Source organism: Fusarium mangiferae (genome assembly GCF_900044065.1).
Source record: "Fusarium mangiferae strain MRC7560 genome assembly, contig: FMAN_scaffold011, whole genome shotgun sequence".
Taxonomy (NCBI): domain Eukaryota; kingdom Fungi; phylum Ascomycota; class Sordariomycetes; order Hypocreales; family Nectriaceae; genus Fusarium; species Fusarium mangiferae.
Genome location: NW_024573931.1, coordinates 817,720 through 840,471, shown reverse-complemented (window position 1 = coordinate 840,471; position 22,752 = coordinate 817,720). Strand labels below are relative to the sequence as shown.

Genomic DNA, 22,752 nt, shown 5'->3' with positions numbered 1-22,752 from the left:
AATTAACTGCATGTGGGTGTCTCAGTTGATCCTTGCTGTGTTCATCTCGGATCGAATCTCGCTGCCGCTTTTTCTGCCAATATCTAATTTGAGGCGAGTAATATACCATCAGCGACTCTTTTCTCTTATATTTGAAAGAGTCTCTGCTTCTTCGCTTTGTTCTTTACCGCTTGTTTATTTCTTCTCCTTCATTGTCTCCATCACTTGGCCCCCAAGCCCCGCTTCACGAACCAACCTGCGCCGCGTCCGAAGGAGTTTGACAAGTTAGTTTCTGTTGGTTGTGTTGTATTGATCTCGAAATAACCGCCTGATATTTTAACTTGGCAGCGGCTCTGCATCTTTTTATAGCGACCGCCTCCGTACTCATCATTTTACTGAGTACCTTATTCTACATCTCCATCCTCCCTTTTTCTTTTCTCTTCAGCGTTTTATTCCCCTTATTTAAACGCCACTAATAAGAACTATCCCTGTTCCTTTTCCCTTCATTCTTTTTTTATCCTTTGGCGCCAGCGCCAAGAGTGGAGAACCGGAATCTAGCAGCCGAGACGGGGGTCAACGACACCCGGTTTCCACCCGATAATCACGGAGCTTCAACGGCGCCAAAACGACTTCAATCTTCGGGCAGCCGAACCCAAATCTCACCAAATCTCACTCACTCGCTCACCATTGTATGTCACAATGCCGGATATGCTGGACCCAGGCACACCGACCATCACGCCTCCCGTCTCCCCAGGCGGTGGCGTTGAGAGGCGTCGGTCACGGAACCCTCTCAAGAACATGATGCAGCATCTCACTGTGGATCCTCCCCCGGCTGATGACGACCGAGAGCCCAGGAGAGCTTCTCTCATTCGGAGGATCAGCTGGCGCAAGAGTCGCAGTCCTTCAGCGCATTCTGATAGATCGGGAGGACAGCCGCAAGACCCTAATCTGTGCACTGCGTGTGCGGGCTGGGCGGCTGACATCGACTCTACGTTTGACACGATGGATGATTTCTTCATGAGAGCTCTGAATCCGACATCTGCGGATACGTTTGAGAACAAGGAGCATTCTCTAGGCCGATTAAAGGAGCTTGAAGAGAATCGCTTCATCACAAAATGTCCCCTCTGCAAGCTCTTCCTCTCAGTGCACATTCCCAGCGAGGGAGAGGGCGATCTGTATCTCTCTGGTTTCTCAAGTCGCGATACGAATTACCTCATCGACAACCAGAGCATGTTTGAGCAGGGCCATTCGGCAAAGAATAAGATCAAAGGCGTCAGCCCAGCATATCTAGGCGTGGTCCCCAAAAAGAGCGGTGATGGCGCGTTGAGCTGGGATGTGAGCGCTGATTGGTTCCGAGGGTCTGGTATGCTCTATCGAACAATGCCTGAGCCACCGAATGAACTTCTCAGCGCTAGATCAGAAGGGAAACATTCACGTGCGAATTCCATGACCGATAATGCCGGTTGGCAGAAACGTGGTATTTGGGGTCGTGAGTTGGAGGGTGTGATTGATATGAGCATTGGAGTGGATTGGCTACGGTTCTGCGAATTCTATCACCAGGGACGATGTGGCCGAAAACCCGTTACTCGAGAGATGCCAGGTTTCAAGCTCGTCGACTGCGCAAAGAATCCTCCCCAGGTGGTCACTGCTTCCATCACAGAACGATATGCGGCGTTGAGTTATGTCTGGGGAAACAAGACAACTGAAACATGGCCCAAGGTTGTATGGGATGCTGTCATCGCGACCAAAGATCTCGGTATCAGATATCTATGGGTTGATCGTCTATGCATGGCGGAGGTTCAACCGGCAGAGCGGATGCAGCAGATTGCAAGGATGGATGATATCTTTGAAGGTGCCATACTAGCAATCATTGCAGCTTGTGGCGAGGACGCGGATTATGGTCTTCCTGGCGTGGGATCACGAACTCGACCGGCTCAGCCAAAGTACGAATTCGTCAACTCCAACATCACACTTGTATCAAGTCTTCAGGACCCACGCTTGGCGATTAAGAACTCAACGTGGTATCAGCGAGGCTGGACATATCAGGAAGGTCTCCTTGCAAGGCGGCGTTTGATCTTTACGGATCAACAGATGTACTGGGAATGCGAGGGCATGTGCTGTCCTGAATCACTCATCCTACCGCTTGAGTATTACCACGACATGGAGGAGCAGCGGATGTGTGACTTTATGCGTCCTGGTCTCTTCAACGGTGTTTCATTCGTTGATGGAAGCTGGGAGCGTTGGAAGAGACTACCAGGCAAGGCTGAAGATCCAAGCACGCTTAGTATCTTCCGAGAAGCAGACCAACACATCGGAAACTACACACGACGAGACTTGACGTATGACCGAGATTCGCTAGATGCGTTCCTCGGAATGTTAAGACGTCTCGAGACGACTGTAGGACGTGGGAAGATGTTCAACATCCTCGGCATTCCCCTCTGGGCACCGCAAATGGATCAAGGTCCAGCAGTCCAAGGCCTCCCACGCACCCGCGACATCTTTGCTCTGTCGACATGTTTCTGGCACCACAAAGAAGGCGTCATCGCCACGAGACGTCCTCACATGCCCAGCTGGACATGGGCGGGTTGGAAAGGCCCCGTTGATCTCTACTCCTCTATCACAGTGGTAGATCCCGACACGAAAGCCGTCCAACGCAAGCATAACCACCATCACTACGTCTCCGCCACGCACGTATCGCGCAACGATCCTAATTCTATCCGCTGGACGTACTCACCCAACATCGTCCTCGTCAACCGCGACGGAACCGTAGCATATGACTTTGGCGCCTCGACCGCCGTAACTGGCATGCCTCCCTCCCCACCGAATCTTCACGTCCGCCCCTACGGCATCCACGTCCCCAACCCTTTCGTTCTTGACCGCGTAAAAGCACGTTCTCACCCCGACGGATGGATCTTCAACCGCGTCAGCGTAGATGTACGAATGAGTCGCGGGGCTGGTTCAATGCGCGAGTACATTGAGCGTCATGCGCGCGGTGAACAGATGACGGTGCTGTGGTTTGTAGAAGAGGCGCTTGTTATGCTTCTTGTTGTAGAGAGGACGGAGAGGGAGGGTAGGATCGTGTGGGAGAGGGTTGGGAGGATGAGGATGGGATTTCCAGAGGAGGCGAAGGATGTTGTTAAGAGGTGTGGACGGTTGGAGAAGATGGTGGAGGAGTTGCCGCTGAGGAGATTGGGAGAGGATATCGTTATTGAGTAGGGAATGTGTTACTAGGGTAGTAATTATTGTAATATCAGGCATTTTCGAGTGAACTGCGTTTTTGTCGAGTGAAGCAAGGAGAGGCTTGGTGAATGAACAATCGCAGCTTTCACTTATAGTTGGCTTCGATCACTGTTAGTCGGGCCAAGTTGTGCTAGGAAGACTTCTCTGCGGAGCATTAGTGAGTTAAGCCTGCGTACAGCTTAGATTTTCATCTTATCGTCATGACTTGCTCAGATCACAGTCTCAGATCAAGAAGGATACTGAGATATTGAGTGCCGTGCCAATAGCTCGTTGGACTTGACCACCCCGACAATCGGCTGCGCGATGAGACCACAAACAAATAATGAGATAAAATTTAGATAATGTGAATTTCTGTATGATCGTACAAATCTCTGGCTTCCATTTCTTTGTAGGTGAGTGTTCGTTGGCTTAGCTGAGGCACATCGGAGAGAAGACCGAACAAGGCAAATCTGGAGGCCTCGGCAACATGACCGTGTCGATGCCGCGGTGCCACTCGCGCCAAATTAGCCCGAGAGAACGGGTCATGATGAAAGGTGAGGAGTCCGATTGCGGGGACTGATGCTGCACTAAGATGATCTACGGATACTACCTAAAGATATAAGAAGACGGCGCATGATGAGCCGACCGCTACAATATAAGTATTATCTCGGTTGTATACTGTAACACTCAGCTTTATTTCAGTGAATAATTGCAATTGTAACCGCCGTCATGAGTGATCTCGCAGCAATGGAGTCTGAGTCTCCCAATATCCCACCCCCTCGAGGTACTCACCCTCACCTTCACCCTCACATCATAAACACTCACTAACATCCCCAGAAATCCAACTCCCCTCCTCAGTCCCAACCCTCGATCAAATCCTCTCAGCAAACGACTTCTCCCTCGCCGCGCAAAAGGCGCTATCACCAAAAGCATGGGCCTTTTACTCCTCCGCCGCGACAGATCTCGTCACAGTCTCCAAGAACAAGGAACTCATCCGCCGAGTCATGCTGCGCCCAAGAATTCTAAGAAATGTCGCTGAAGTTAGTATCAAGAGAAACATCTTGGGTCTCGAGAGTAAGGCGCCGTTCATCATGTGTCCTGCTGCCATGGCGACGCTGGCGCATCCGGATGGTGAGCTTGGTTGGAGCAGAGCAGCTGCTAGTGAAGGAATCTTTGAGATCGTATGTCAAAAGCTGTTATTTTATGAGATGCGGGCTAACGTTGTAGATCTCGAGTAACGCTTCTTACTCTCTCCCCAGCATCATCGGCGCAGCGCCCCAAGGCCATCCCTTCTTCCTCCAACTCTACGTAAACTCTCACCGCCCCAAGACGATCGAACTCCTCCGCCGCGCTCGCTCCCTCGGTATAAAAGCCATCTTTGTGACCGTCGACGCCCCCGTTCCTGGGAAACGCGAGGCTGATGAGCGAGCACCCCAAGCTGTTGTTATAAAGTCTGCCATGAGCGGTAGCGAGAGCAGTAAGGATGGTAAGGGCAGTGGACTCGGACGGCTGATGGGGCAATACATCGATAAGAGTCTCTCGTGGGAGGATTTGGAGTGGATAAGACGGGAGAGCTCTGTGCCTATTGTGCTGAAGGGTGTTCAGACTGTGGAGGATGTTAAACTGGCGGTCGAGTATGGTGTTGAGGGCGTTATGTTGAGTAATCACGGTGGGAGATCTCTTGATGGGTAAGTTTACCATCACCCACTTGAGAATAGCGATTTCTGACAGATCTACAGTGCTCAAGCTTCTATACTCATCCTCCTCGAAGTCCGGAAGCGGTTCCCTGAAGCTTTTCAACATCTCGAGATCTTCATCGATGGAGGCTTTGAGCGTGGATCTGATATCCTCAAGGCTATCGCCCTAGGGGCTACAGCTGTTGGAATTGCAAGGCCGTTCTTATATTCGCTGGTTTACGGACAAAAAGGCGTTGAGCACCTTTCACAGAGTAAGCCATCCGAATGGTATTTATATGGGAGTGACTAACATGCTGCTTAGTTCTCAAAGATGAGCTTGAGACTTCGATGAGACTTGCTGGTATTACTAGCTTGGATCAGGCAACACCTGAACTTGTTAACACTTTGGATGTTGATCATCTGGTTACCTCTGGACGTATCGAGCCGAGTTCAGTATCACGAAGAGTAAGGTCTTCAAAGCTGTAGGAAATAAGTTGGAAATATTCAGTATACCCATTATACATTTATAGATAGAATCACTTAATAACAAGATCCTACGATGAAGCCTTCAATCTCTCCTGAAATGCCTTGACAGCATCAACCAACTCCCCATCTCCATCCAACCCAAGCCCCTTGGCCCGACTCGCGTCAAACCACGGCGGCCAACTTTTAACAATCTTATACAGCGCCTCATCCTGCTCCTCCTTAACATAACCCACCGCCTCCTTACCACCGACCTTTTCGACAGCATCGAGGATATCTTGTACACTAACAGTAATACCCGGAAGATTTACAATCCTCGACTCTCCAAACTTGTCCACAGGTATATCCTTGATCTTGATCAGGTTCTTGATAACAGTTGCAGGGCTGCAGATCCACATCGATATATCCTTCGGCACGGGAAGGACGTTAGGAATGCCCTGCAGACTTTCGCGAACTATCCCTGAGGCAAAACTGGACGCCGCGGCGGAGGGCTTTCCAGGTCGAACTACCACCGTTGGTAACCTCACGATGCGCCCATCGATCAAACCCCTTCTCGAAAAGTCATTCACCAACAACTCAGCAATGAGCTTCTCCGCACCATACGAAGATCTCGGCTGCGGCAGTGTCTTCTCGGTAACATAACCCTCCTCGGGCCCGTAAACAGCACAGGAACTCGAGAATACAACTTTGACGCCGGGGAGTTTATTCCTCAGAGCATCAAGAACGTAGCGGACTGAATCAACATTGACTTTAAGACCGAGATCGAGATTCGCTTCTGATCCGCCGGACATGAGCCCGTGGAAGAGATAGACTGCTTCAAAGGGCTGAGATGTTACGAGTTGCTCGACGACAGAGGGGTTGGTGAGATCTGCGGCGAGAGAAGTTATGCGTTGGGCGTGTTGAGCTGGGACGGGAGGTTCAGAGATGTCGGTTATTGTCAGATGGATTGAGGGTGAGGAGTTGAGAAGAGGAGCTATGATTTCTTGGCCGATGAAGCCGCCGGCGCCTGTGATGAGGATATGCTGTGTATTGGGCATTTTGGTGCTTGGTATAGGTAGGCTAGTGATTGTGTTAGTGAAGTGTGAGAGTGAGTTGTTGTGTTTAAATGATTGTTTGCTCGGATAAGATTGATCCACTATCGCGGGGTGGATGAGGTTATCCGTGTCCCCCGCAGAAGATGATGCGGAGTCGACGGAACGAAATCCGAGATGGACAAACTGTGGAGGGGATCATCATGTACATTGGGGGAGCAGACATGATGCGTCTCTAGTCATGGTTCACTTAGATACGGGGTAGTTATCCGATCACGGAGCATCTTTCAGCCATACAGCGGATAAGAATGATCTCTTCAGCTTCATACCCAAGTCCTATCACGTACAATCAACAAGGTATTCCCAGACAAAACGCCAATCATCCATCCTATTGCGGCCTCATCCCATAATCAGCCTCAGGATACGTCGGGAGCGACTGTCCCGAAGCATCAACCGTAAACATACTCGGATCGAACCTAAAAACCGGCGAAAGCCCAAAGCTCATATCGTAGTCAAAGAACGTATCCCCATCCATGTCAGTGTACACCTGATTCCCCGGCATCACCATGTCAACATGCTCAACTGCATTATTATACACCGCAGGCTGTACCTGTCCCAGATCCGGCGTCGCAAGCGTAGCAGTCATGCGCTCCAGCCCGCCCGCCATGAGATTCGCAAGATGCCACTTCCCGGCCTTGAGCGACCTAAACTGCCGGACCAGATTCGTCGTGAGGTCGTGGACGCGCTGGCGCTCGATGAGATCGCTGCCGTACTTGACCGCCACTTTTATGAGGAACATACAGGCAAAGGCCGTCATGGAGAGCATGTACGAGGGCATCCCTACGATGCCGACTGCAACGTCTGGGTCGGTTATTATGAGGTCGATGATGGCGGTTGCGGCGTTGACGGCTTGCATGGCGCAGTCGAGGAAATAGTGAGGGATCGGGGCGTCGTTGGAGAGACCCCGGAAGATGTGTGAGTAGAGATGGATCTGGGCGAAGTTGTAGTGAAGAATGGTTCCTTTCCGAGGGAATGAACCAATTTGGGTCCATTGTTCTGCAGGAGGTCAGTATAAGTCGGGGATGAGCGTTGGTGTTAACTTGCCAGGCAATTCTCCCATCCATCGAGTATACCACTCATCCAGCTGCCGTCTGAACTGCAGTATGTGATTCAAGTATACCCTCGGAATCGGCTCCCCCTTATCCGTCCCAAAGAGCTCTCGAATATTTCGCAGAATACTAACCAGCATGACCTGGCCAGTCAACCGCTTGTCCTCCTCTGTCGCGACAGGCGATTTCAAGAACTGCTCCCATCCCTGAATCGACGAATCCTCCTGTACAATCGAAGGCCGTCCATACAGAGTCGCAAGGTGCTGATCACAGATATACAGAATATACCACAACCGCGCACAATCCGCCGCCTCCTGACTCTGCTCCTTAATAGCCTGATTATAGCTATTATGCAAATTACACTCTGCCGCACGTCGAATAGCATATCCTGAAAGCATCCAAGAAAGGTCACTTAGCCAATATGAAGCAACACACATGGCACGAAGATAATCGCGATCAATGCGGCGCTCAAACATTGACTTTTCCATGAGGCGTCGGAACTCTCCACTGCAGATTCCGTAGATGTTGTCGGCTTTTGGGTCGTGGAGTGCAGCTACTGTGAGTGTAGCAGCGGAGAGAATTGGACTTTTACGGCGGAGCTCTTCGAGGGTCATGTACCGACAGCCGATGCCGTACATATACCGATCCAAGCGGTCGCGATACAGAGAAAAGAGACTTTCTGCATCTGCTAGCGACAGCGCACCGCGAGCGATAAAGTCGTTGATGGCGTTTCCCTTCTGAGCTTCAGGGTTATCGGGTGATCGGAGAGCACTGAGTTTAGTGAGAGTGTAAAGTGAGTGAATAGGCACATAAGGAAGGCCCTCATCCTCAGGCGTCGCTTTCGGTGAGTTATCACATGAAGGACCGCGGAATTCTTCTTGTGATACTGAGAGATGATGTGACGTATTTGCATGGTCGTCTTTTGGTGGTGACCCTTCTTCTCGGGAGTTGATGCTTTGTAGGGGTGGCAGTTCAGGGAGGCTGAGTTTGGTCATGACTTGTCTTAGAGCGCTGTGCATTTGCTCTAGATCTTGGACAACTGATTCGGAGAATCTGAGGAGTTGGTTATTATGAGATGACGAGGGTCAAGGGAGTAAGCGTACTGTGACTTTTCATCCATGATGGTTTGAAGACTCTTGCTCAAGACACAGCCTAGATTTCTCTCTGCGCATCTGCGACATGGCGGGCCACTTTCATCCATCAAACATTTGATCTACCGCACAATTAACTCTCACTCTTACTTTGCGGCTTCTCAGTCTCACCTTGTGTTTTCTACATGCTGCACAGGCCTTGATCTTGCGTGAGATCTGAGGAACAGTACCGTCATTGGACACAACTCCCGTGATACTCTGCCGATGAGAAGCGGTTCTTCCATTCCCATTTGGACGAGCCGGCGTCGGGGCCTGTCTTGTCAGCCAATTCTCATAACAACCTGAGACATCAAGACATACCGCCGCATCAGCACTGGTCGCTGCAGCAGAGTCCGACCACGTTCTCTTGGCCATCATGAATCCTTCTGTTTCCGTCTCGAGTCCCTCAATTGACCGTGTCGCGTGAATGAGTCGATCCTCGCGACCAGCCCCTGAACACCTCCAGATCGTCAAGAATGACACGCAGTAACACGAAATCGCTTATCTCTTAGACATACGCTCATCGACATATGCATATCGCAGGGGTCAAATACCCGGGGGAATTGATTGCAGCGATTCGGCAAAAAAGAGATTCAGTTCTTCAGGTTAAAAAGAGTCAGGCAAATGTGCAAGTTAAATGGGGAAATGTCCCCCGACTTGGACTAATTACCTCGGGCCAATTAGAGGAGTGATATTGTGCTGAAGGAAGAGGAGGACCCGTAATTTGCCTCCCCGCAATCGCTGAGAGTGCGGGGTAGCCGAAGTAGGAATTTAGAGGTTGACACTCAACCTGGACTGGCCAAGACTGAGTAATGAGGTTTGAGGGACTCGTCAAGCATCGCAATAATAGTTAGTGTGGCTTAAATATTAGTCTCATTTGATGCGGAAACTGCTATTTGTTATGAATAAGTAAAAACGAAATGTAGATCACTTCCTCATGGCCAATCACCAACATACAGTAGTCTCGGACAGTTCAACCAAGTACCTAGAAAGAGAAAGATCCGATTGAACTAGATTAGTGAAGGAGAAAATCACAAGATCAACATAAATTATGACAGTTGGCAGAAATTAAATTCGGATATTGTCTTGGTTAGAGTCTAACAATAGTCCCCTGTTGCAATAATACTGTGCTTGATGTCGTGTGTAAAAGATAAAGTACACAAAGAACCGCCGTAACGCTGAAGGTTGGCCGTTGAACTCAAGACCGGAGAGTGGATGCAAATTGTCCACTCTAATAAAAAGGCAGACAAGTCGATCATAGCAACGTTTACTCCGTATTAGCTGCCTGATCAGAGCACGCACGTCAGCGACGTCACATCCCCCCACCGCGGGGCGATAACAAAAAAGTCCCAACTTCTCAACACCAAAACCTTCCATCACCAATTCAACTCTCTCTACATTGACCTTCACCTCAAGAATCTCAAAATGCCAGAGAAACTCTCCAAAAACCCGCTCCCGCCGAGCACCTCAACCCTCTCCACAATCTCAACGGCATCAACATCATCCACCGCGCTCCCATCCTCCCTCGCCGATCCCTCCCTTCCTCTCCCCAAGCTCATCGTCTTCGATCTCGACTACACCCTCTGGCCATTCTGGGTCGACACCCACGTAACACCGCCCCTAAAACCCAACTCCTCTCACACAAGCGCCACAGACCGATACGGCGAAGACTATGGTTTCTTCAGCGACGTCCCCGCAATTCTCCACGCTCTACCACGCGCCGGTATAAAAATCGGCGTAGCATCGCGGACTTCTGCACCGAGCCTTGCGCGTGATTTGCTAAAGATGCTGCATATCACTGGGCCAGAGGGTGGAAAGCCAAAGAAAGCGCTAGATGTGTTTGAGGGTTTGCTTGAGATTTATCCAGGGTGTAAGATCAAGCATTTTGAGAGCTTGCAGAAGAGGACGGGGATCAAGTATGAGGATATGCTGTTCTTTGATGATGAGCCGAGGAACAGAGATACGGAGAGTTTGGGGGTGACGATGTGTCTTGTTCGAGATGGGGTTACATGGGGGGAGCTTGAGAGGGGGGTTACGCAGTGGAGGAATCGAAGGGGATATGTTACGAGACCAGAGGTTCCAGAGATGGAATAGACGTCAAACCCCCATACGGTAGGTTGGACTTTGATAGAGGCACAGGGCATAGACGACCAAGGATTTGAGGATAGAATAAAGAAGTCAATTGTTCAATATTAACAGGGAATCACGATTATATATTCACAACCATATCACCGCTTCAACGGGAGGTTCTAAACATGATACGCCAAACAGAAAGGGATATGTTCCGTGCACTTCAACAAATACAGTCAGCCCATCTCGTACTTCAAATCATCTCATCCAAAATTTGCTTCCAGGGTATGCCAGTCTTCGCCATCTCTAGGATATAACACTTCTATCACGCAGTAGCCGTCTGTGTCGTGACAGGCTTATCGTCCTGCAGCTTCAGCTTCTCGTTCACATCGCCGCTCAAAAGAGCATCATCGGTTTGAACACCATCATCATGTGTTCCTTGAGGAGATACGGGGTGGCCGTTTCCGTTGAGGGCGGCTGCGTCGTTGGTTTCCGCTGGTGTTTCGACGGCTGTTTCACCGCTTGAGATTTCTACCACGGGAGCGAGACCGAAAGTCTTGGGAATTGTGCAGATTCTCTCGTTTCGAGGTTGGCCGTCCTTGGAACCCTTAGCCATACAGACCAGTCTTCCATTGGTGTCCTCCTCCCACAATAACGGTCCGCTAGGGAACGTCTTGTGTCCATTCTCAAACTCGACGACACCCTCCCAGTTAGGATCGGGGTTACCGAGTTCTCCAAATTTGTAGTCAAGCTCACCACCATACTTCTTAGGAATGTTTCGTGGCTCAATGTACTGCTCAAGCACACTCTTCACCTCATGGTGACCGAGGATGAAAATCTTGGACACAGTAATAGGATCGAACCAGCGCTTGATCCAACCCCAAACGGTACTGAAAAACGCCGGCGCACCAATCACGAATATGCGATCCAGCGTCTCGGGGTAATGTGCAGTAGCTAATTGTGAAGCAGCCTGCATATGCTGCTTAAGATTCCAGAACTGCTTCAACCCGACGCCCGAAATATCCACAATGTTTGTGCTCAATGTGATAGGAACCTCGGGGTGCTCGCGGTCGAGGAGTTGTGTGCAGAAAGGCATGTTGAAGCGTGTCAAGTTCTCGTACAGAGCGAATAAGCGCAGCAGGCCGTTTGGCGTCTTGCCGTCGGACTTGGCTTTGGAAAAGGTACTCGATGCGCCGACCTTTTCATACTCGTGGACGGTCTTGGAGTCGAGGGTCTTGACTTCAAAGACATAGAGGGGAATTCCGCGGCGGTCGCGTCGGCCGGTCCATTGGGGGTACTGCAGATACAGAGTCAGCGCTTAACGTTCCCGAGGATTCCGTCAGACAAACCAGGCGACGGCTGAAATCGTAGGCGCTTAGATCAATGGTGTCGTATAAAACGTCCAGATCATTTGCCTTGCGCCAATCTTCTGTCTCTTTGAACTGCTGATACGCATCCTCGACATTCCATCTTCGCGCGCGCAAGTATCGCCTGTGAAGGAAAGCCGTTAAAACCCTGCTTATCAATCGCCCCGTTACAAAACTTACAAGATCAAAGGGTCATCATGAGAAGGCGGAGGTCCAACTTTCAAAAGGCCCCTCTCCTCAAGGACCTTCTTAAACTGGACAAAAGCCTCCTCCTGCTTCTGCGTCAAGTGTCCCAGGTGGCCATAAGGATAAGCATAGTCCGCAATGGTGGAAGCAGTAGAGGTGATGCGAGCGGCTGGAGCGCCGGTAGCTTCGAGAGTAGAGGCCATGGGGGACAAGCGAGATCGGAGGGTTATGATATGATGTGATAACCCGGAGATATGGATTGCTTTCTGGTTTGTGGGTGGTTGTTTTGAGGGGAAGTGAATGGAAGGGAGGGAAGAAAAAAAAGAGACTGCATGAAGGGGAAAATGTGACGGAAGCGCCGGAGTCGCTGACAATGACGACAGTGGAGTTAGATTGGATCTGACAGCGGAGACTGGGGGGGGGGCGATTTGCGAATTTTAGGGCTGTGAGTGGGGATTACAGTTGTCATGGACCTGATGATCCGAAAGCCGGACATGTCGGCCGAGTATGGGAAAGAGAGGAATTCTGGGACAAGAGTTCATAAACATAATAATAATTTAGTCTTGAAGGGAGCGTGGTAGACTGGAAGAGACAGGCGACGTCATCAAGTCGAGTGAATTCAAAAGCAGCATGCAGTCCCATCATGGTCCATCCCGAGAATCTTCAATTTTCCCATGACAGAAACAACGGTTTAAACTGTAATTGAGGCATCATGACTTCAAACCATTAGTGGACCCAGCAGAAACGTCGCTAAAAACAACTCGCGTTGCGGGCGTCATAGTGCGGTACGGGCCGGCCGAGGCTCATGCAACGCGTGTTTATTCTCAACGGTCCCAAAGATTGGCACTTCTCACTCGTATCCGAAACCATTCGGACCTTTTACGATACAAATCTGGGGGATCTACCGCAGGGATTGACGTTGTTTACAAGGCTGAAACAAGCTGCACTTTGATGCTGATGTCGGTAGGACGGTGCCTGTAATGCTCTTCACGTGTTTCACGGAGCATCAAGAATCATGTGGCTTTTGCGGAAACGGGTTTATCGTGTGGATTTTATAGGTTGTTGAATCAGAGGCGGTAGGTGGCACTTTATATGATTGTGTTCGTATAACGTGTTGTGGCTCGATATTTTATCACTGACAACTTTGTATTGTCTGGAAGCATTAACCCCAGGTTCTGATTCAACTGCCTTGCAAAATTACCTCTGAATCACTGCTAATACGAGATCCTTCTCCTTGTAGTGTCCAAAATGCATGTCTTGACATTGCTTCATCGCTCACTTCGAGCATGGCCAGTCCTGTCACGACCCAAAGAACCACTCTCATCAGAATGTCCAAACTTGACTCGGAACATCCTTCTTCACTCACGCCAGTGCCCTCTCAGAACCATATAATAAGGGCCCTCTACCTCTATTCTTGATACCACCGTATTTCTCTCAATCTCGGCTCTCATCATGGACAGCTCGCTAGAACCAGCGCCTATTCAGGCCACACCTGACAACCCTAGGAAGCGCGCCGCCAGCAGATGTCCCTCAATCTCTCCATCAGAGGCCCAGCAGTTGAAGAAAGCTTGCTATGAAATTGGTTATCAGAATCTAAACGACCATGTGAGAATCCCGTCAAGTCGTACAAGACCTCATCATCGACAAAACACCATGCTAGCCTCTTCTTCATGAGCTAACTTGTGTCTTAATAGGTCATGTTTCAACCAGCTCCTATTCGAAGTACTCGTCCATCTGCTGCTCTTTTGGAGTATATAAAGGAGACACTGCCTCGTCCTTCATACCTGGAAAAGATCGGTAACTGGCTCGAAGATATTTATCCTCAAGATCTACGCAAGATATCGCGTTCAGACTGCTTCATCCTAGGCCAAAACTCGGAACCCGTACTCCAAGAAAGATCTCATTCTGCTCCAGCCATTATGGCAGGTAGAAAAAACATCACCGGCCGAGCTGTCACCTTTGACCTGGCGTTTTCTCAGAAATCATCCCTCAAGCGCTCGACACCCGGATTCACCTCTAAAGAAGGGGGGCCGTCTATTGACCCAACACCGACTATTTACCCAACTGCCACTGGCACAGCTAATCGATCTAACGGGCCACTTGTAGAGAGTGCCCTCTACCGGGATTGCCATCTTGCACTCAACAATATCCTCTTACTAGACTCCCGAACTGAACTCCCGCCTCATCTCTCCGCACTTGTCGAATCCCTCAAGAAAGGTCGATCATCCCCTGAGCCTGTCCCCCAGGACAACGATGATCTTTATGCCATGGAGGCAGGGGCAAGTGAACCAAAGGTTGAAGAATTTGTTCGAAACAACGTCATCCCCCCGAGTTCCAGCACAGACAAGATCCAGCGCAGCGATCGTGTCTTTGTACGTAGGTCCGTTATTCCCATCACCAACCCCTACGCGAGAATCAGTGTCCCTGTTCCCGATCTCCTATACGGGTACCGCTTCTCAGCCTTCAAACATGGCCAGCAAATCCAGATCGCGACATGTGGAAACTTTGCATTCGCAAACAGCGAAGGCCTCACCTTTCCCTTCTTTACAGTCGAGTTCAAAGGCGATGGACCATCCAGCAAAGGTAGTCTCTAGGTGGCGACGAACCAATGCCTGGGAGCGTCCACAGCCTGCATACACATCAGTGAGAGGTTGAAAGAACGGCTTGAGAAGTGTACGGACATTGAAGACATCGAGACGCTTGACAACACGAGCTTTAGTGTTGCCATGAACGGAACTGAAGCTCGATTGCATGTCTCTTGGAAGGATGGAGACTTCATATATATGCAAAAGATCAAGACCTTCATTCTCCAGCGACCGGAAGAGTTCCTCGAGTTTCGGAGGTTCGTCCGGAATATAATCGATTGGGGGCGGGATGAACGGTTGGAGGGCATAAAGTCCGGTCTTGATGTTTTGGTTGAGGCGGGCGAAATGGCGCCCCTGCAGAACAAGCTTTCTCGTCCCAGGTCCAAGTCTGGGGGTAGCTCAATTCGACTAAAGCCATACTAGATCACCTCAACGGAAGTTCAGCCATGTATAGAGACGATTGGGGGAGCTATGGTTCGTGGCTTTGGGATCTACTATGGTCAAGAGGGGGCCGGCGTTGAACAGTCGTCGTTACCGCCAAATCATCGCATGAGATTGGAAGATAGAGATGCTACTGAGTGTTTTGTTATCCGGCGCTGTTTCGGGCCATTTTGAAGCCTGTATTGGAATTTGCGAGGTTCGAAGCTGTTGTTGGGGCGTTTTGCTATGGTTGGAACGACACGAATCCAGTTTCTAGGAAGTGTAGGTAATTGCAACGAAGTTTCTCAGAATTGGTTCAAAATTCCATTGTTTCTACGTAGGTAGGATCCAATATTTATATGCACTCGTGACGCTCGCTTTCGTGGCTTCATCTACCATCCAAGAGAATGAAGCACTTGAGTGTGACGGCACTGAATGAGGAGTGCATTGTAAAACAAATGGCTTGGCTTGCTGTTAATCTATCATCGATTCTCCTCTTCAGTTATAGAATCTCCTTATCAGCGCCCCTCCATTCATCACCATGACGTGTGTCCTCCATCAATAACGAGGTTGTTCCCCGTCATGTAGCTACTCGCGTTGCTCAACAAGAACAGCGCAGCACCCTTAAACTCCTGCGTCTCCGCCAATCTCCCCATTATAATCTCCCTCTCCCACTCCTCCCGCATACCAGGTACCTCCTCAAAGTTGCTCTGCACCATGGGCGTCATGATATGTCCAGGGCTGATACAATTGACGCGAATGCCGCCTGTGCCATCTTTCTGGATAGGACTCCATTCCATAGCAAGGTTGCGCGCAAGTTGGATAACAGCCGCCTTACTGGAATTATACACGGGCGAAACAAGACCGCGGTTTGCTTTGAGCCCGGAAATACTGGCGATGAGACAAATGCTCCCGCGGTTCTTGTACTTCATCATTTGCTTGGCGGCGGATTTGGCGGTCATGAAAACGCCGGTGTAGTTGATGGAGAGCATGTGTGCTACTTCATCTGCGTTGTAATTCACGGTGGGCGAGATGTGCTGTACACCTGCTGCGGCTATCACGCCGTGGAGGCCTTGGTTCTCCTCTGCGATGGCGGTGATGAGTTTATCGAGGCCTTCGACGTCTGATACGTCTTGTTTGCGGTAGTGTAGAGATCCGCCCCATTCTGGGACAACGCGTGCTTGAGCTTCATGCCATCCTTCATCAGGCTGATTAGCACGATCCAAACAATACACTGGACTTGAGTTAGTTGTTGTTCGAGTCAATTATGTGGTTGACATACCTTTTCCACCAGCCTCAACAAGACTCTCAGCTAGAGTCAATCCAAGACCTTGAGCACCACCTGTGACGATAAAGACTTTCCCAGCGAGTTCAAAGTCTGAGAAACGCTTGCGACCGACATTTGTTCCTCGTGGTAAGGTGAGTTCATAAGCAGGATTCTCTCTTGGGTCTGGGTTCATTGTTTTTGCACTGTCATTTTCTGTGGTGTGCATAGATCGTTGACAAATTGACTTGGAGATAAAAGGTGTTTTCTGAAGAGCAGCTATCCGTCCATGGGGGTATGTCTTGCTAGCGATTGAGCAAGTTGCTCGCCTGAGTATTGAAGCAGACATATTGGGAAGGCTATTGTTTCTGTAAGATGGAGATCAATTGACAAAGACGTCAAGATTTGATCGACATCGTGAAATTTTGTACTCATTCATCTCAATATTTATATCTTTCTGTCTCAAATCGTGCTACCAACACTGAAGATTTCTTTTGCTGAATCTGACGTCTCGGCGACGTAAGCATTACCCAGCTCGTCTCACCAAAACCTCCCAACACACGACGACACGGAGCTTCTGAGCCTTGAGAATGCCCTCTAGCATATGGGGCAGGGATCCATAGAATCTCTTTTCCAGTGTGACCGGAGCTTCATGTCCGCCTGTCGGATCGTTCCATCTCAATTGCTTGTCTGATCACGTTACCAGCTTATCTCCTTGGCGAGAGGGCAATTGACGTCCTGAATGCATCATATCCCAAGGGGTCCAGTTTTCAGAATAGGTATGAAACAGAGATCAAAAGGCGAAAAGTCGTCGTGACAGCTGTGGCTGTGGCTGTGAGCGGTACCTGAATTATTCCCTGCCATGCCCGTTTGATGGGGTGTGAAGCTGACATGCGTGGCTAATGGGCATCTCGTGGGTGATGCAATTGTTGCGCATGGGGGAATCCTTTGATCGGCGAGGGTATCGGAACTCATGCTCCGTAGTATCTAACCCATGATTAATATCAGCTCGTAGAACTGTTTATGTATTATATCGCAGAGGCTCCAATGCTCGGGAAAATCTAAATGGATCATTACGTATGAGGCTCATGGCAAAACAGTGATTAACACCATTCTGCTTCGATTGGCTACCGTCACAACCTCTTTCAAATCATTGACTTTATAGGGAGCTATTACCGATGCGCAATGAAGCATCATACCCAATCTTCCACAGTTCCACACTTATACACCTCACATAGGTACCGATATGGCTTCCCCCCAGGCGTTTCATCGGTGTTATGACTTGGTACCCTGGGCCGCCAGGCGACAACACTGAGAGTATTCACCATTCGCCAATCCGTAGCTATACCTCGCAAAAATGGAAATCACCGGCAAAAACATACAACAGTGAGGATTCCCCAGTCGTCACCGACCTGAGTACTAATTCACCGCTTCTCGGCTTGACGATGGGAGAGCAGACGGGATCCCGTATTCCCCAAGAGCTATGGTCGTATGTGACAGCAGCTCGCAGTAGCTGCATGATCAAGGCGATTCTTTTCATTGTTTCCTTTGGGAGTCAGCTTACAGCAGCAGCAGGTCGAAAGCATTACGAACCTTACCTTTCCTCAGCGGCAGCCGCATCTGCCGCCGAAGGATCTCCATCGCCCGGGGCAGACTTGGCTTTCTTAGCCTCTCGTTGCCTTAGAAGCTTTTTTTTCCTCTCTTGAGCTTCTTGTTTCTGATCGATAGCACCAGAGATGTTCCAAGTGAGACTATCCGCATGACGGCAACTATGGCCATGCTTGAACTCGGCGAACATGCAAAGGAGGATGTGAACGTGGAGTAGGATGAGGTTGTTGGCCCCCTTTATGTCGTTCTTGATACCATTATTCTCGTTGATGACCTCGATTCGAGCGCCCAAGGTTGCTTCGACTATGGTTCTGACGTGATCGGGATCAATAGGTCTTGCCCAAGATTTCTCGAGACTGCTAGCAATGCGCTTGTAGTATTGAACCTGCCTTTCCTCGCATCCGCATGGTGACGCCAAGGGATTGTGTATGGTGCAGATGGTGAGGCAGTGGAAGTGGTCGTCGCATTCGGTCAAGAACTCGCAGATGTTGTCTTCTACCTTCGCTTTGGTCATTTTTGGTGGTGGATCTGAGCCACCAAAGACTTCTGCACAGCTTCTTGATAACAAGACTGGTGTGGTTGCTGAGGGGAATGATAGCCCGGGAGTTCTGGCGAGAAGCTCATAGGGCATCCCGCGTTTGAGAGTTGCCATTTGGTAAATTACTCGTGCTTATGTTCTCTAACAATAAAGTGAAAACGTGAAGACGTGAAACAGTGAAGACGGAAAGAAGTGAAGAACATGTAGCTATCTCTGTAGCTTTGGTCAATATTGGGAGTGTAAAGGTGAAGTGACCTGGTGAAGGTATCGTGGTGGAGAAGAAGTCAGGGCCTTTAACAAGTGTCTCTTTCCCAACATATCCTGACGGTATGGCTAAGGCGTCGTAATATGGGCTTATAGAAAGAGGGAAATAATACAAAAAGTTGAGTTGAGTTCAATATGCCTCCTGCCATCTCCAGTAGTGTCGTTGCAGCCTCCGACTCTTGCGAGTGATGGGTGGTCTGCAGAAACAACGTTTGGCAAAGCATCACAACGTGACTGTGTGAGGGGATCTCGACCCATACAAGCCTCGCAGCCAACAACTTTGTTTGCAGATATTTGGTCCTTGCGGAGGCATGCTTGTTGGTATTGACAATGAGTGACGAATGAAGCTGTCGTTTGAGAGCGATCGGGAACATCAAACGCAACATGGAGACGATGGAGCATGGAAGATACAACTTGAATATGCGCTCACAGCGCTTCAAGACTTGCCATGAGCTTAGGGTTGTCTCATTAACTGCGAGATAAAACCTCAGACCATCTGGAGATAAAACAGAGTACAGGGTCTCTTCACCACGGCACATTATCTTCAAGGTTTCAAATGAAGCATAATAGCTTTTTGAGATGTGAATATAGACCAATCAACTTAAAGATGCTCTGGTATATCATTTGAGAGATAACTATTGACTAGAAGATACTTCTAGAACCAAGATTGGCTGTCTCAATCATTCCCCTCTTGAATGAGGTATTCTGACACAGGATGGTTTCGAAGCCATAGTTCATGGCCTGCTATGCTTGTACCCAGACGTGCCCTCCACAAAACTTGGGCAGTTTCCTACAATGGATAGTGATATCTTTCTTATGGGGTATCGTATTTGAGTTTGTTAAAAGTCAAAAAAAGTTCTTTAATTCCGGGTGTGCTGAAGCCTTGCCAATAAGCATCGAGAAATGGTGCAGGGTAACTCCTCTATCTTTGAAGTAAAACGTGGAAACGAGTTAATATTCAACAGCGAAACCACATTAAATCCTCAGACGGCCTAAATACGTAGAGAAAACTCACGATATCTCCCGAAATTACCCCTTTACCCTATGGAGTTCTTAGATATCTGAACGATGTCGTCGTGAAGTCCATCGAGAAGATATTAGCCGCTCCCAAGTCGATTCAAGCGCCACCCACCAATTGGAAATGTCCAGCTCCCATTGGCTGAGACGTAGGTTGCGCGGTTCAGCTATGCAGGGGCTTGGGCCTTGGTAAAAGCTGGCATCAGGCGATGACGAAAGTCAAAGCTCGAAGGTCAGCTTATTGAAGCTCTTTGTTCGATTGATGATGAGAATTGAATGAGATATCGCTTCGTACATTAGATGATGTCGCTGCAAAAAGCACTAGAGATAGCTCACAATGTGGCACGAGTTCGTAGGTAGAAAACCATGCTGTGGCGGTTTGTATTCCAGGAAAGTTCTTCGACTAGTGGCATCTTCACGTGCTTTCGATCAACTTAATTGTCGTCATCGAAGCCATCACCACCTCTAGATAAGCTTGGACAAGCGTTTCAGTTGGTGTCGTGTACAACCAATGGATACAATAAAGGACCAACCCATCAAACATGGTCTAAGAACTCAGTACGACCTCTACGAAACCACAATCAATATTAATTTCCTCATCTTCACAGTCTCAGACAAACTCCCTTACCAGCCTCTTTGTCCTTCCCCCCACCTTGAGCTCCCTCCCGCCGGGTCCTAGATAGCGCCCAGCCCCCGGTCATTTCTCCCCCTCTCAAAAGATAGGCAGCCGTTTTAGCGCCTCAGCTGCTGAACCGCGCTGGAAACCGATCGCTGAAACCTGTCCTGAGCCCTGGAGCTTGGGGCACCTCAAATCCAAAGCGGGGGCGGGCTCCGTCACTGCCACAGTCCATTCCATCACTCTCTCCCCTGCCTTGATTCTTACCCACTTCCAAAAGCCAAAGCCCACAACTTGTCTTCTCTTCCTTACGACATCGTCATTCATCAGCAGCATCCTCGACTCTCAATAACAGCATCAGCGCGTCCTCAACGACCATCTCTCACGCTCTTTCACTTGTAATTATACTAGATCGCATCATTTCTCGACTCTCTTACTCCTAGACGCAATGGCTCCCCCGCCGAACCCCAATCTTCCTCTCCAGGAGAGGCTTCTGGCCCTTGCCAAGACCCTCCAGTGTACGTGGTATCTTGAGATGCGACCTTGCGCGCAGACATTGTAATGAAATCGCATTGCTAATTTGGAGTCTCTTGTAGTCGGTTGGTTTGTCGGGTACGTCTTGTCATGATCTCTACCTTTGTCCCGCTCTGCCTCGGTGCGACGAAATGGCCACGATAGCTGTTTTGGGCCTTCAGCCTCCCTCTTTCGAGCTCTCATGGCCAACAAATAGCCAAATCTGTGACTGACAAAGCTCTCTTGACTATAGACACCTTACCCTGATCCTTACGACGGGCCGATATTTCTTGTCCTGGATTCGAATGAACTACTACACCCGCATGGCCCAGCTGTCCTACCGTACTGCCTTTATCGCTGCCGCTGTCACCTATGGCATTGTCGTCTACAAGACCATGCGCGCTCGCGCAAAGACTGGCGCCCGAGCTGCTCCTACCCCCATGGCTCTCCTTGCTGATGAGAACATCCAGTATCTTGGTAAGAGCTTCTGAAGGATATCTTGCTAGATCTGCGCAACCTTGCTGACTTCAAAAAGCCATGGCCCTTGTGTGGCTCTTCTCTCCCCAGTACCCCCTCGCCTTGATCCCTTACACGATCTACTCGGTCTTCCACGTTGCCACCTACACCCGCGCCAACCTCATCCCCGTTGTCCTTGCGCCCAAGCCTGCGCCCGAGGCTGCTGATGGTGCTTCTCCTAGCCGCCAAGCTGCCAACAGCCCTCTTGCTAACCAGATCGGCGCTTTCGTCAAGGAGTACTACGATGCTTCTATGGCTATCGTCTCCTACCTCGAGATGGCTCTCTGGGGACGTATTCTCCTCTCCGCTATTCTCTTCCAGCGCCGATCTTGGATCCTCATTGTTCTGTACACTGCTTTCCTCCGAGCTCGTTACAGCCAGAGCACTCATGTTCAGACCTCTTTCCGCCAGCTCGGTGCTCGTGTCGACTCCCTCGTCAGTGCTCAGGGTACTCCCCCTGCCGCCCGACAGGTCTGGCAAGGTGTCAAGGAGGCCGGCAAGCAGTTCCACGACGCTACTGACGTCAGCAAGTACATTAGCGGCCCTGCTAAGAAGACCTCATAAACTCGACACGACGATACGCAGCTTCGTGTCGCTCTGACTTGATTATACTGAACGGATATGAATCGAGGCAAAGCGGAACCTGATAAGATAGAAACGCCATGACGCTACGATTGGACTAGCTGCTTTGCAGTTAACGCGACGACGATTTCAGACTGGACAAAGAATATGAGTGTAACGGGTACAACCGCACAGCCATAGGAACGTGGAAAAGAGGCTTGGCCTCGTGACTGTATTTTTTATTCCTATACTTGGAGAACTTTTCTGGCGACTGTTCTCATGCGCACGCGGTGATAGCTTTGTGGTCCGAGCATATCGACTTGGTGCACAAGGTATTAGAGGCGAGGAGGAAATGGAAGTGGCCATGGGAATGATGAGGAAGTTAACGAAGGAGACTGGATGGATGGATGGGTATGGATTTCCTGGTGTTAGCTTTATTGTATTCGAATTTCCGGTTTGATCATGATTTGTGCCATTGTTGCAGTGATAAGAAGCATGACAAACTGTTCATTGCTCTAGAATAGTTTCTGGTGTCCTGTAATTGGCATTTCCGAGGAAGACATGGTTGTGAACTTGGCATCGAAACATGACGCATTCTCG

General features: G+C 49.6%; 10 protein-coding genes and 1 non-coding gene across 11 annotated transcripts; 5 read left to right on the top strand and 6 right to left on the bottom strand.

The window, feature by feature from the left end:
• Window positions 1-678: 678 nt before the first annotated feature.
• On the top strand, window positions 679-3,195 carry FMAN_10105 (uncharacterized protein; the record flags this gene model as incomplete). The annotated part of the gene is made up of 1 exon (XM_041820743.1): window positions 679-3,195. The coding sequence occupies one exon, from the start codon at window positions 679-681 to the stop codon at window positions 3,193-3,195; it is 2,517 nt and encodes an 838-aa protein (XP_041686593.1).
• Window positions 3,196-3,927: 732 nt separating this feature from the next.
• FMAN_10104 (uncharacterized protein) lies at window positions 3,928-5,360 on the top strand (the record flags this gene model as incomplete). Its single annotated transcript, XM_041820742.1, has 5 exons — window positions 3,928-3,982; window positions 4,036-4,379; window positions 4,426-4,886; window positions 4,938-5,146; window positions 5,197-5,360. 5 exons carry the CDS (start codon window positions 3,928-3,930, stop codon window positions 5,358-5,360), a joined length of 1,233 nt encoding a protein of 410 aa, XP_041686592.1.
• A 68-nt stretch (window positions 5,361-5,428) lies between these two features.
• Window positions 5,429-6,394, bottom strand: FMAN_10103 (related to nucleoside-diphosphate-sugar epimerases; the record flags this gene model as incomplete). Its single annotated transcript, XM_041820741.1, has 1 exon — window positions 5,429-6,394. One exon carries the CDS (start codon window positions 6,392-6,394, stop codon window positions 5,429-5,431), a length of 966 nt encoding a protein of 321 aa, XP_041686591.1.
• A 382-nt stretch (window positions 6,395-6,776) lies between these two features.
• Window positions 6,777-9,002, bottom strand: FMAN_10102 (uncharacterized protein; the record flags this gene model as incomplete). Its single annotated transcript, XM_041820740.1, has 5 exons — window positions 6,777-7,444; window positions 7,493-8,550; window positions 8,601-8,710; window positions 8,760-8,900; window positions 8,949-9,002. 5 exons carry the CDS (start codon window positions 9,000-9,002, stop codon window positions 6,777-6,779), a joined length of 2,031 nt encoding a protein of 676 aa, XP_041686590.1.
• Window positions 9,003-10,052: 1,050 nt separating this feature from the next.
• On the top strand, window positions 10,053-10,721 carry FMAN_10101 (uncharacterized protein; the record flags this gene model as incomplete). Its single annotated transcript, XM_041820739.1, has 1 exon — window positions 10,053-10,721. One exon carries the CDS (start codon window positions 10,053-10,055, stop codon window positions 10,719-10,721), a length of 669 nt encoding a protein of 222 aa, XP_041686589.1.
• Window positions 10,722-11,022: 301 nt separating this feature from the next.
• Window positions 11,023-12,453, bottom strand: FMAN_10100 (uncharacterized protein; the record flags this gene model as incomplete). Its single annotated transcript, XM_041820738.1, has 3 exons — window positions 11,023-11,994; window positions 12,047-12,188; window positions 12,245-12,453. The coding sequence occupies 3 exons, from the start codon at window positions 12,451-12,453 to the stop codon at window positions 11,023-11,025; spliced, it is 1,323 nt and encodes a 440-aa protein (XP_041686588.1).
• A 1,249-nt stretch (window positions 12,454-13,702) lies between these two features.
• FMAN_10099 (uncharacterized protein) lies at window positions 13,703-14,844 on the top strand (the record flags this gene model as incomplete). The annotated part of the gene is made up of 2 exons (XM_041820737.1): window positions 13,703-13,855; window positions 13,945-14,844. 2 exons carry the CDS (start codon window positions 13,703-13,705, stop codon window positions 14,842-14,844), a joined length of 1,053 nt encoding a protein of 350 aa, XP_041686587.1.
• Window positions 14,845-15,791: 947 nt separating this feature from the next.
• On the bottom strand, window positions 15,792-16,868 carry FMAN_10098 (uncharacterized protein; the record flags this gene model as incomplete). The annotated part of the gene is made up of 2 exons (XM_041820736.1): window positions 15,792-16,489; window positions 16,538-16,868. The coding sequence occupies 2 exons, from the start codon at window positions 16,866-16,868 to the stop codon at window positions 15,792-15,794; spliced, it is 1,029 nt and encodes a 342-aa protein (XP_041686586.1).
• Window positions 16,869-17,894: 1,026 nt separating this feature from the next.
• On the bottom strand, window positions 17,895-18,010 carry rrna33. The gene has a single exon (XR_005994024.1). It is a non-coding gene; the product is annotated as a ribosomal RNA (ribosomal RNA).
• A 45-nt stretch (window positions 18,011-18,055) lies between these two features.
• FMAN_10097 (uncharacterized protein) lies at window positions 18,056-18,779 on the bottom strand (the record flags this gene model as incomplete). The annotated part of the gene is made up of 2 exons (XM_041820735.1): window positions 18,056-18,065; window positions 18,118-18,779. 2 exons carry the CDS (start codon window positions 18,777-18,779, stop codon window positions 18,056-18,058), a joined length of 672 nt encoding a protein of 223 aa, XP_041686585.1.
• Window positions 18,780-21,010: 2,231 nt separating this feature from the next.
• On the top strand, window positions 21,011-22,155 carry FMAN_10096 (uncharacterized protein; the record flags this gene model as incomplete). The annotated part of the gene is made up of 4 exons (XM_041820733.1): window positions 21,011-21,080; window positions 21,159-21,174; window positions 21,329-21,552; window positions 21,611-22,155. The coding sequence occupies 4 exons, from the start codon at window positions 21,011-21,013 to the stop codon at window positions 22,153-22,155; spliced, it is 855 nt and encodes a 284-aa protein (XP_041686584.1).
• Between the last annotated feature and the right edge of the window lie 597 nt (window positions 22,156-22,752).